This window comes from Tauraco erythrolophus, chromosome 1 (assembly GCF_009769465.1).
Source record: "Tauraco erythrolophus isolate bTauEry1 chromosome 1, bTauEry1.pri, whole genome shotgun sequence".
Classification (NCBI taxonomy): Eukaryota; Metazoa; Chordata; class Aves; order Musophagiformes; family Musophagidae; genus Tauraco; species Tauraco erythrolophus.
The window spans coordinates 118,719,915-118,732,595 of record NC_141465.1 but is presented as its reverse complement, the minus strand read 5'-3'; the positions used below and the strand labels follow the sequence as shown (position 1 = coordinate 118,732,595).

The 12,681-nt window shown below is 38.3% G+C and overlaps 1 protein-coding gene across 3 annotated transcripts in view; it reads left to right on the top strand.

Moving 5' to 3' along the window:
• CUL5 (cullin 5) overlaps positions 1-12,681 on the top strand; it is a 37,410-nt gene that overhangs the window by 22,798 nt on the left and 1,931 nt on the right. For 2 of the 3 annotated variants that reach the window (XM_086621752.1, XM_086621742.1), the window contains 8 exons: positions 1,338-1,470; positions 1,998-2,129; positions 2,803-2,926; positions 3,677-3,852; positions 3,971-4,132; positions 4,824-4,942; positions 6,245-6,368; positions 7,551-11,229. In XM_086621752.1, the coding sequence (XP_086477878.1) occupies positions 1,338-1,470; positions 1,998-2,129; positions 2,803-2,926; positions 3,677-3,852; positions 3,971-4,132; positions 4,824-4,942; positions 6,245-6,368; positions 7,551-7,745 (1,165 nt within the window). In that variant the 3' untranslated portion in view covers positions 7,746-11,229. Of the gene's footprint in view, positions 1-1,337; positions 1,471-1,997; positions 2,130-2,802; positions 2,927-3,676; positions 3,853-3,970; positions 4,133-4,823; positions 4,943-6,244; positions 6,369-7,550; positions 11,230-12,681 lie in introns of those variants that run through there. The other variant, XR_015222609.1, reaches the window with a different exon arrangement.

The following is a 12,681-nucleotide window of genomic DNA, read 5'->3' as shown; positions in this document are numbered from 1 at the left end:
CAGGGATTAGCCTTGCTGGTTTTATGTTCTTGGAGGAACACCTTCACAAGAGACTGGATCCCTGCTTTGTGTACATTGTATAGATGTAGGCAAGGTAGAGGAGTTTTTTAAGTCTCTGCTAATGTTTTCATTTCCCCTGGGAGCATCTAAATCAGGAGTGTGTTTCACTCCTGAAGCTAAAACTGCCTAGTGATCTCTTAGAAACCCCCATGATGTTGATGTTCTTCTGTTCAGCATTCTTCTTCCCAAGCTCTTTCAAGTTGTCTAAGTATGCAGCCTGGTTTTAAGTAAAATGAAACTTCATCCTGCCTAACTTGTGCCATTAAGTTCAGCATAAGAGTATGGAATTTGGTAATTTTTCATTGCTGTCAGGATCTTGAAGACTCCTGTTCAGAAATACCTAGGAATGCATTGATAAAGTGAGAGTTCTGTCTTGTAATAACCAAAAGACTAGTGATCTACTTTTACTGCAAATGGGCTTTAGGAGGGCAGAAGACACTAGCCTGCAAGCTGCTTCTTGACTTAAAAAGGACAAGTTGTCTGAAGAGTTTTAGCACTCTCTACACTAGTCGATGAGAGGGTGAGAGAATGAGCAAGAACACTGGATTCCTGAGCATCCCCCACAGCTTCTTACCTGCTGTCTTACTTGCTGGCTTGAGACTAGCAATCAAGGTGGTGCCATCTGACTCCAGAAATAGGGATTGGTCATGGGTGCTTTTTATTCAGCAGTCTAGACGCAGGTTCAGAACGCGACCTTGTGCTTGCATGCCTTTTGAAGAACCACAGTCTCGCTGCTGTAGCATCTTCTTGTTCAACTTTAATCTGCTTTTAATCTCCAAGCTGTTAGTCTGCTGTTTGTGCCTGTTATAAAATAATTTTATCCTGTTACTATGTGATAAACATCAGGTTTTGCAGTCTGTGAAATGCAGTGCAGGAGGGTGTTTTTGAGACTTCAGTTAGAGCGTACTGACAAGATAAGTGAAACATGTCACTGCAGCAGTTATTAATTCTTTGCTGGAATACTTACTACCATGCCATATTTAGTTGTTTCAAACTGTAGTTTCAACATAATCCTTCGGTGTTAAAAGTTGTAAAACTAAAAGCAGTTGGAATGATCAAACTGTAGAAGTTGTCTTGAAAATGTTTGGTAGTATTTATTCTTTAAAGAAGAAACGGGAATTAACCCTAGGTTTTCATTAGTTTAACAAGGATATGACTTCACCACCAGGATCCTTTCCAAGGGGATCAGGAAAGAGTGGTCTGTCTTGTTAACAGTGTGACTACTCCAGAGTAGCAGGATTCTATACGATGTGAAGATGTGTTTTCTTTTTTTTTAGTGTTGGATTGAAAACACAGCCTGAATCCAAATGCCCTGAGCTTCTTGCTAATTACTGTGACATGTTGCTAAGAAAAACACCACTAAGCAAAAAACTAACCTCTGAAGAAATTGAAGCAAAGCTTAAAGAAGTGGTATGTTTTTGCTTTCTACTTCTCGATTATTCTGAGGAATGAATTTGTTTGGTTTATTTCCTTACATGAGTCGAGGCCTTGATCTTAAAAAAGCAGTTCTGCAAGGTGTGATAATAGGGAAAAGAGTTTATTATGTCATCAAGCGTCTGTGTGTTTAAATCTTGTAAACCGTGCAGTGTTTTATGTCTCTGTGCCAGTTCACAGAAGTAGTATGCTAAATCAGACTGTAATGTGTTACAGTGACTAATGTTACTCTAGCAAATAAGGCGGGAGACTTTTACATACTGATGTCAGTGTCTCTTCTCGTTTAAGAGAAGGTTCTTGATGGTTGACAAATGAAGAAATCGGAGGTGTGATATTATGAAAGGATTCCTGGCTGATGCCTGTGATAGTATTTACACAGTTGCCGTTAAGGCAGTATCAAGTAGCCTTTTTCAACTTCGTAGTCTACAGTGTCATTAGATCAGTATTCAAAGACTTATCTGATTGACAATGCAAATAAATATCTTAATCTACTTTTTTGACAGCTTTTGGTACTTAAATATGTACAGAATAAAGATGTTTTCATGCGATATCACAAAGCTCACTTAACAAGACGCCTGATATTAGATATATCAGCTGATAGTGAAATTGAAGAGAACATGGTGGAATGGCTCAGAGTAAGTAGCCTGACATCTGTCTGTCTTTGATCGTGCCTCTTGCCTACAGTACTAATTCCCACTCTTGAAGTTAGATATCCTTCTTGCTTAGTTGAATTCTATGTTAAATTGCAGGCCACTCATCTGCAATGATGCAGGACATCTTATACTTCTGGTTTATTGCAATACTTTGCGCAAATAAAGCAGTTTAACTCTTTTCTAACAGAAATGTTTATCCTAAAATTGGTAGCGATGGACTTAAAAATATTTCACGTATGATTATGCAAAGGCTTCATATATTCCATATGCAAATGAGCAAAATGCAGTGTACTTGTTGTTTAGGTATGTTAATACTTTAAGATGTGTTCTAATTGTGAAAGTTTATGTAGAGTAGAATATTATTTGCATGCCTTAAACATTCCTTCAAATCTCAGAATTCACTGATTCCTTAGTGCATGCATATGTTCTTCAGCATTTGGCTTTCATTAAAAGAATCATCATATGCCTTTAAGGGGTAACTACTTATGACCCACACAAAAAACCTTTATATTGCATTGCAGATTAACTGTTACTGTAAAGTGATAATACCTGTGTACTTTAATGCCCTTCATTTTTTGAGTGTATTATTTTAAAAATAAAGCTTTTTGTTCATAGTTGTCTATGTCATAGTTTAGCATTCTGTTTGTTTATACAGGAAGTAGGAATGCCGGCAGACTATGTAAACAAGCTAGCTAGAATGTTCCAGGATATCAAAGTGTCTGAAGACTTGAACCAGGCCTTCAAAGAAATGCACAAAAATAATAAACTTGCTTTACCAGGTATTGTTTTCAAATTATCTGCTATTTTTCATTTCTCTCAGTGAAAAATAACTCTGTTGTATCTTGAGTTAAAAATTTTATCAACTGCAGGCTGAACGTAGTCTTCAGGGCATTGTTAGCCCTAGATTGGAAGTGTCTGTAGACTCTGCTTTCTGTCCCAGTTGACACTGGAGCTATACCATTTGTAAGTTATTGTGCTTTTTCATCATGAGCAATCTTGTAGACACAGGCTCCCTGCTCTTGTATTTAAATTCCAAGCAGGGGCTTGAATCAGTATCAACCAGGTGAATGCCTGAACTACTCCCTTCTTTTATGCCCTCATCATTCTTCTTGAGGGCTTCATGCAGTGCTCCTTGTTTATCTGCCAGCAGGAGAGCTGGATGCATGCTATGAAGGGCCTAAATCACATTTCTGAGATTAAATTTCACTGATGAGAGAGGCTGAGAACAGCCAGTTTTGGACTTTCTGCAGCTGAAAACCCTCAAGTAGTCCTTACAAGCATCAGCTATAAAGCTGCATCAGGGCTTAAGGAGCTCTGCAGAGGCAAGCCAAAAAACCTGGTATTTCAGTGTTGCTGGCAGAAAACCAGTGGTGCATAGATAGAGTACCTTAATATTTAAGTAAGTAGACACCCTGCTACTTTCTGAAAATTCAGTTCTCCACAATTGCATTTAGAGTAGAAAAAAAGAAAAGGGCATTTTGTTTATCTGTTATACCTGGAGATACATGTAATCCACTATTGTTTTACAGCTGACTCTGTGAATATTAAAATTTTAAATGCTGGTGCCTGGTCCCGAAGTTCTGAAAAAGTGTTTGTCTCGCTGCCCACGGAATTAGAAGATCTCATCCCAGAAGTTGAAGAATTTTATAAGAAGAATCACAGTGGTAGAAAACTTCACTGGCACCACCTCATGTCCAACGGAATTGTAAGTGTATAGTTTTCAGTATATCAATCTCAGTGACTGGTCTTTCTGTGTATTTACAATAGTAAGGAAGTTTGTGGTCCAGAAAGGCTTGTAAGTAAAATTGTCCTTCTGTTCGCAGATAACATTTAAGAACGAGGTTGGCCAGTATGACTTGGAGGTAACGACATTTCAGCTAGCTGTGCTGTTTGCGTGGAACCAAAGACCCAGAGAGAAGATCAGCTTTGAAAATCTTAAACTGGCAACTGAACTCCCCGATGCAGAACTTAGGAGGACTTTATGGGTATTTCCCTTTCTCTTGAAACAGATTTCTTCTCAATTCTTGTTCTCTGAAATACTGGATTAATATTTGTAAAATGCTGTCAGACAACACTTTGAAACCAAAATGTGAACACCTTTCTTGCTAATCAGTCAGTTGCAATGCTGGCTGCTGGCACTACTCACAGCCTTCACATTAACACATTCTCTCTACCCGATATTATCTAACTTAAGCTTTTGGAAACTGCAAGACCTTTTTGACCATATGCTGCCTAAAGCACACGGTTATGACTGTGGTTTGTGGAGTGGGACTGGTCTAGTTCTAGGAAATCAGTGGCACCTGGTAAATATATGTTGCTTAAAAATAACTTCAGTGTTTGCTCTATCAGACTTTTAATTATATAGCTCAAGAATAAAGAGAGAAACCACATAAATCAGACTTAACACCACTTCTATAGCCGTAAGTTCGTGAATTTTACTTCTTTGTGTGATTTTACTTATACTAACCCATTTCAGAAGGAGACTTGGTCAACTGTGTCCCCTGTCTGGTTTTACTAGTATCTTTGTGTTGCCCTCTGTCAGCTCCAAACAAGGCTACGTGATTCCCTCACTACGGTCTGCACAGCAGTGAACTATGTTCTTAGAAAGTAATTGTTTTCATTTAGAAAGTCTGGTATTTTATTTTCATTCTTCCCCCCCTCCCCTTTTCTCTGTAGTCTCTTGTAGCATTTCCAAAGCTGAAACGTCAGGTTTTATTGTATGAACCTCAAGTCAATTCACCCAAAGACTTTACAGAAGGAACCCTCTTCTCGGTCAACCAGGAGTTCAGTTTAATGTAAGATGATGTTTGAAAAGTAAAATGACAATGTACTATTTTATAATTAAAGGAATTCACTTTAACTTAACCTTTGTCCTTGAAAGTTTTGAAGATTCAGCTAAATACATGCTTTGCTGCACTGTCCTCACTTAGTTTTGGCGTGCTTCAAGAAGGTGGTTGGACTAGATGAGCTCCAGTAGCCCTTTCAGACAAATGTTTCTATGATTCTGATTTCTGTGAAATTAAATTTCTTAAATGCTTAGAGATGAGCTGCACAATCAGAGGCTTTGCTATCCTCCTGTTACTGACGAGCCCATGAAATTTCATATAGAAAGAACAGCATGTAAGCAGAGCACTAGGGCTGTATTGATTATTACAGATGCACAGAGTTTCAAAAGCAGAGTGATAAGTTTCAAAAAAGAAGTGAAACTGCTTACTAATATGGTATGCTGTCAAAAGCTGGGATTTTCGGTGTGGCTTTCACCAGAGAGGAGTGTCGTTATTTCAGTGAGAATTACGGTGCTCTTTTACTGGTGCTTTGAAACCCTTCAGAGCATAAGGTGGTATAAAGAGAGAATATCTGAATGGTGTATACCACATTCAGCATGTTTTACTTTGTTTTTTGCCTCTCTGTTAGAGATTAGAACTGGCTCCTTGCTAGTAACCTCAGATTCTGGGCCTCATTCTCAGTAGCGTCTGGACATCTGGATCTGTGGAGAGAGAGAGGGGCGATGCTTCTGCTTTTCTGGGGCTTAGTTTCTTGTCCAGGGCCATGATGTTTGTTCCTGTCATCAGGATGATGAGCTCTGGGAAGTGATGAGAGGACGTGACAGAAGAGACAGGCAGTACAGAAAGTTTGTGGGTGACTGCTGAAGAATGCCGTCAGCTTTTTGCTATGTTTGTTACAATAGCTGTTATTGTCCTTTTTTTCTGCTAGATAGACAGTTCTTCCGATGAAAAATGAATTAGTCCTGTTTCCTGAACATTGTTGTAGAAACTTCCTCTAAAGAGCCCTAAGTTTATATAATTAAACTGAAATATATTTCTCTGGAATCTTATTCTTTAAATTTTTCAACTTTAGACACTGTCCGTTTCAGCTGATACATTTTTCTGTAATGCTGGTATATTCAGGTTTCACTGTGCAGAGACGTTGGCATTGAGTTTTGATCTGTCAGCCAGCTATCTCACCGCTTCAGTGCTAATAGCCTATAAATATCTGAAATGGGACGGTACTCCTTGCTGCTGTAATTTGAGTTTAATAGGAATTCGTTAACTGAAAATGCGTTTTGTGCTTATTTTCATACAATACAACTTTTTCAGAAAAAACGCTAAAGTTCAAAAAAGGGGCAAGATAAATTTGATCGGTCGATTGCAACTTACTACAGAGAGAATGCGGGAAGAGGAAAATGAAGGAATAGTCCAGCTCAGAATATTACGAACCCAGGCAAGTAAACTGCCAGAGGAATTTAAAATTACCGTGTTTCTGTTGTTGCACTGTCACTACCGCACGCTGTCCACACGTGGATGTTGGTGTATAAAATGGACGCTTTTGAATCCCATTGGGACTTTTGCTATTTGGCCTCGGTCCTTTCCGAACACCAGATTTTGCATGTGTCTTTGTGCGCTTTTAGTTACCAGCCTCCTGTTCTGATGTACCCAGTCATTGTTTTTGAAGAGGACAAAGCAGATGTTAAGCCAGTGGTGAAGGCAGAACTGTGTAGCAGTGGGTGGCAATAGATGGTAAAGCTGACTGACTTGAGCTACCAACAAATAATATTGTTGTTCTTGAGATCTCTTTGACTACTCTGTATGAGGAGACTAGAGTAATTTCAGAGATGGCATCACCCTTTAGTAAAAACAGTGTGACTTTTTGAGGGGCCTTCTCTTTAGAAGGAAGGTTGGTAAGTACATCATAGATGTACAAAATGCAGTTTCCTCCTTTGTGGTTGGTTGTCCTTCAGTCAGGTACTCAGTCAAATCTTTTGAGCTCACAGTTCTTAAAAGCCTGTTTTTTTTTCAGGCATCAGAGATCATTACCTGCAATGGAGTCTCAAAAATCCCATTTTACCTTCAAACTGCTGGACTCTTCTCTCAGTCAGATTAGATCCCAGGCCATGCACGTTTTGAATTGTACTGCCTGATTTAACATCTTGGCTATACTTCTAGCAGAAGGGCTAATACCTGGTTGTATTTATGAAAGGAGAATGCCTTGTGATTTCCAGTTTGACATTAAGCTCGCATTTCATGAGGTATTCACAAAGTATATCACAAGTCACCCTGGAAATGGCGACTTCTGCTCAGAGAGTGAAGGAACATTAGGTTTTAGTGAGTAATTCATGCTCTAGATAGAAGATTTAACCAAAGATTCTCCTTTGACAGGACATGTCTTGTATCTGTTGCATCTTGCCAGTGCTTTGTTCTTTTCCTTTATTGACCTCTTTGTAAAAGCAATTCAGTATCTACTTAGGCTAAAAGTTGCAGCATATATCTAATTTTTGAGGAAAAATATAGATTTCCTTGCTGTCTCACCTTACCAGGAGCCTCCAATTAATGCCGTAGTCTCTTTGTCACTTCACTCAGGCATTTAAAAAAAATAAAACTTTTTTTTTGTCTTGTTCCCCACCAGGAGGCTATCATCCAAATAATGAAAATGCGGAAGAAAATTACTAATGCCCAGCTTCAGACTGAACTGGTAGAAATATTGAAAAACATGTTCTTGCCACAAAAGAAAATGATAAAAGAGCAAATTGAATGGCTTATAGAGCACAAATACATCAGAAGAGATGAGTCGGATATCAACACCTTCATATATATGGCATAATCCGAGGACTCTGCAGGATACTAAGAACATAAATGGAAGGGTGCTTGGACAGACAGCTGCCACAGTTTGTGCTGCAGAAGGACTTGTTTTGACTTTCGTTACGTATTGAAATCCCTGCCTTACCTTACAGAGGACTATATTTTGCCAATCTCATTCAGCTAGCATGATGGCATTCCCTTCATGTTGCACACTTTTAACAGCATGCTGTTTTGTGGGAAACTTGCATTCATGAAGAGCCTGTTGTGAACTTTTTAAAGTAGATTTGATTTACACCCACCAGGAAGAATACAGGTTTGGGTTTTTAGATGACCAGTACTTGCACAAGGAAAAAATATTCAAATATTCATGCACTGAGGAACTGCTATTAGTTTTGTTTTGGGTTTGGTTGGGTTTTTTGTTTTGTTTTGTTTTTTTAAATGCAATTAGGACTAGAAGTAGCACTTTCACTTTTGTGTTTTGGATCAACAGAGTAATGTACTGTCCACCTTTGATCCTTTTTATGTAATAACATTTGAGAGACACAAACACATGCATCACAACTGATAATGTCTTTGTTACAGTTAAGACCTGTTGGCTATAGCAGTGCTTCAATCTAGTAACTGGATTTTAATAATTGACACATAAGTGACATAAAAGTAATTCCAAGTCATGGGTGATACTTCTCCTTAAGCAAGAGATCACTGTTTTTAAATTGTTTGCTGTAAACAAGTGGATGTACATTATTTGTTACCTTATTTGGACAGATAATTTGCTACAATCCTTTTTGAGAAGGTAAAGCTTTCTTGAATGATGCTTCACTCTAAAAGCAGTTTTCATGGGTGGGTCTGTTATACCGGACAGAAATATTAAGTGTATTTCCTTGTACATTTAATATTTGTATTCCAGATATTTAAGTATGACTACATATATCTGAATGCATTAAAGAGTAATTGATGCACAACTTCCCCAGAAAGAAAATAACACTTGAAGATCCCTGTACTACTTCCTGATTTATATATACATGCAAGGTTAATCCAATTGGACTGGTCTGTTGCGTAGAAGTCAACGTCTTTATATGGAAAACAAACCCTCTGCTTTTTATTTTGAAACTGGCAGGGTAGGAAATACAATTCCAACGAAAATCGTAAAAAGCTAAGGAAAAATACCTTGTTTAGTGTATGCAGAGAGAGTGCCAAATACACATCAGGAATTTCAACTTTTTAATGTTACCTCTTCTATTTTCAATCATCTTAAGTAGTCGTTTGGCACTGCCTGCCTCTCTGCTACTCTGACATGTCCCAGCATGTACTGGACTGATCACATGAATCACTGGAGCAGAGTGCCTGTCTTGGGACAAAAGGTAAGTTGCGCTTTACTCAGTTCTGTATGAATATTCTATAAATTGCAAGTGTGCAAATTTTTTTTTTTTTTAATTAACTAGTTCAAGTACAGCATCTAAAGGTCTCATCTTCTTTGATGATTGAAAGGGGGAAGAGGATACAATTAACTTTAGTCAAAAAGAAAAACCTTCCAGTAAGTAAGAGGAGGAGTTTTGCTTTCACGTGGTTGCAGTAATGTATGAAGTAAGAGTGGTTTAGAAGCAAACTCTGCAAGAATGGCTGTTGGCACCCTAAAACAGGCTGCATGCTCTGTTGCTGATGTAAATGCCAATGGGACTGCCTGAGAACTGTGTGCTTGGACATCCATTTGAGTAAGAGATTTTTGGTAGTGAGGGTTTCATGAACAAGAGATGGAGAGAAATCAAGACCTGGCCAGTTACAATTGATTGAAATCCCACAGCTTATGTTACATGCTTTTATTGATACCCAAAAGAAGATGCTGTTAAAAATTATTACATCTTCTATGCTGGCCCTGTGGTGTTGCGATTCAGAATCAAAAGGAAGTGGTGCTCTGTGTAGTTAACCAGTAAAACTATTTGAACATTAGAAAACAAAATTCTAATAAAAAACTTTGTGCTGCAAGACTTTCAGTCTTTGTAACTTAAAAGTAATAAATGCTCACTTGGGATAATTGGGGGGAAAACACGACAGCGTGAGCACACTTTTTTCAACTGTTAATATAAATTCCAACCGTTAACCAGGTAAAAATGGGTGTGAAATGGTCATGCAGAAAGAGCTGCCAAGGGACTAATGCTGATTTTGAAGCCATTGATTTAGCTTTGAGAGAGAAGTACTAGAGACTGCATCTCAGATAAAACTGTTTAGGAAGCTGGAGCGTATGCAGAAAGCAACAGGTTGCTAAAAGCTAAGGAGCTGCGTGTTCCCTCGACTAATAAATATAAAATAATACAGCGTAAATGTTATCTAGATAGTTCTCAACACCTGGGATGCAGAAATATAATTGGTAATGTGCCTATGACATGGTCATTTTTCTTTAAATATATACCAGAAATGGATGTTGGGGTTTTTATTAAATCTGAGACTCACACCAGCAAATTTGTTAAAGATGCAGAATCACATTTACCGTCCTTCATCAGGTTACTTTCACCAATATGCACTTAAAACTAGTGTCACCTGGGGCACAGGGAGATACCCGGGGTCAGCTGTTCTTCTGGGGAGGGTAGAGTTCAGATCTAAATGAAAATGAACTATTCTTCGCTTGCAATATGGCAACAACGCACTTTCAAGGCTGCAATTTTTAGCTATGAATACCGATGTCCAAAGACCTAGCTTAAAGAGGTGCTGCATCTGAAAAACACGTTGCCACACACACTGCCACGGTGAATAGCTATGGGATGAAATCTGGTGTAGGAGAGAGGGGGGTGGGGGGAAAAACACTCTTAATGGGTTTAATTAAGAAATACTGTTAAATCTTTCTTTGTCCCAACAACTTGATGAGGATCTCAGTTTCAATTCTGAAGTCTTCCATTTTCCTCTTTCCACAGTGGATGTCCCTAGCTTCTATTTTTACTCATCTATCTTTCATTTGTTATGACTGTAATGCAATTACATTTCCAAAAGACAATGTGACTTTCTCGTTTTCACCTTTTTAAACTTAGTATAAATGTTCTGGATGTTCACATGTTGCATTTATTTGCATTGGAATGCCATTGTCCTGTAAAGTGCAAATTTTAAAAATACAATTGGCAAGAAGATTTGATAGTTTTACAGAAAGATTTGCTATCTTCAACTCAAACTGTTTTCTATTTTCATCCAAATGACTGGGATGCTATCTTTGTAATTCTTTGAGGTCATATTTGTGAAATAAACAATACATGAAAGCTTTCCTGTCATATACACTATATGTAGTCTGGAGTGTTGAGCAAACTTGAGTTCCCGAGTTGTAATATCTATCTACGTGTGGTATTTACAATTTTGAATGTGTGCCACTACCAAGATAATAATGCTGTACAATTTTGAATGGTGGTAGTTTCTGTATGGCAGTCCAGCTGAACTATTTTGATGTACTGCTTAATTTTTGAATTTTATTTTTTAAGTTGTATAATTTATTTTCTTGCAAAATAAAAATGTAATATAAAAGTCTACTCATTTAGCAGGATATTTTGGTGTCTTCCCCTGCAAAATTTTTAAGTTGAATTCAGATGCTGCTTGTGAAAAATGCCACTGTATGAAATTTGCCTGATTTTAAGTCCCAAAGTCTGTTATGATCAGAGTACTAAAAAAGAAAAATACTTACAGTTCTCTTCTTGTTACGATTTTTCAAGTACTTAAGGTAGAGCTATTTAGTCTTCCAAATTCTATTTAAAGATGAGCTGTAGTCTTTCAGTTTAAACGTATCAAAGCCTACTGTGCCAGAAGTGGCTGAGGGTGCCTGGCGTTGTGTTTACGGCACTTTTAAAAAGAGTTATGTCTCTTTGTAGCTTACTGGCATGTACTTGGATGGCTGAATGTTTTGGTCGATTTGTCTCTGAATTTACTTACAGTGAGTGTCCCTGCAAATTAGCTGGTGGTGTCACCAGATTGTTGGGGCCTTCAGCTACCTGATCCTGCAGTAAACAAACAGCGATGTGGGAACGTCGAGTGCCCAAAGGAGTGCTTTTACTGGAATGGCTTTTTTTCTGTGATTGTCCTTGCCTTTTAATGTGAATCTCTTCTTACATGTCAGCTCCTTTTTTCTTTAAGTGCATCAGCTAACATCAGTGTTTTGTGCTTTCTGGTACATGCAAAGGTTAGAACTATTTATGTGGAGTAACTATTTTTGAGTGACTGTTCAGTGCACATGGCAATTTTCAAACTGGCAGTTCTTGCAGGCAGAACTTCGTTAGCAGGCTGCCATTATTGCCATACTTTTGTTTTTTTTCTGTGTTAGGATAAAGTGTAGTCTTCCACAACAATTGTTTTACAGGTGGTGTTGTTCTCTAGAAATAAGTCAGGTACCACAGGAGTTGCTTAGCTGAATCAGCTCCTACCAGTGTAAACTGGTCATGGTTTAGGTAGAATGGTTGACCTAAACATGAAAGGCTCTAAACTTGCTTCATTCTTCTGATAAATTAAGAACTTGGCTTGCTTGCTTTCTTAGCTTCACATGTAAACATGCCTAGGTGTAGGCATGGTGCCTGAATTTCATCCTCCTTTACTCTAGTGATGGAGAGCCACGGTGTAACTTCTGGTGGATACTGTGCCACCAGCCCTGCGTGCGATCTGAAATGCCTGTACGGAAGAACGCTTTGGGGCACGGAGGCTGCTGCTTCCATCTGATCTGGGCCACAGCCAAAGCAAACCTTGCCTCCTGAGCCAAGGAAGAGCAGCACAGTTTTTAATGTGGTTTTTAATAGTCTAAAAGACTGAAAACTAAAATTAGCGACTTTGAAATTAGCTGTTCTTGGTGAGAAGAGATGCTGAAAAAATTAAACAAGGGAATGCATTATGAGTTTCTTTCTGCATGCTCTTCTGTCTTTAAGACCATGGTCTAATACGTACGTACAGCTCTGGATTTTCCATCTGTTGCAGTCGGTGACTTCTCCTAGTGAAGATGT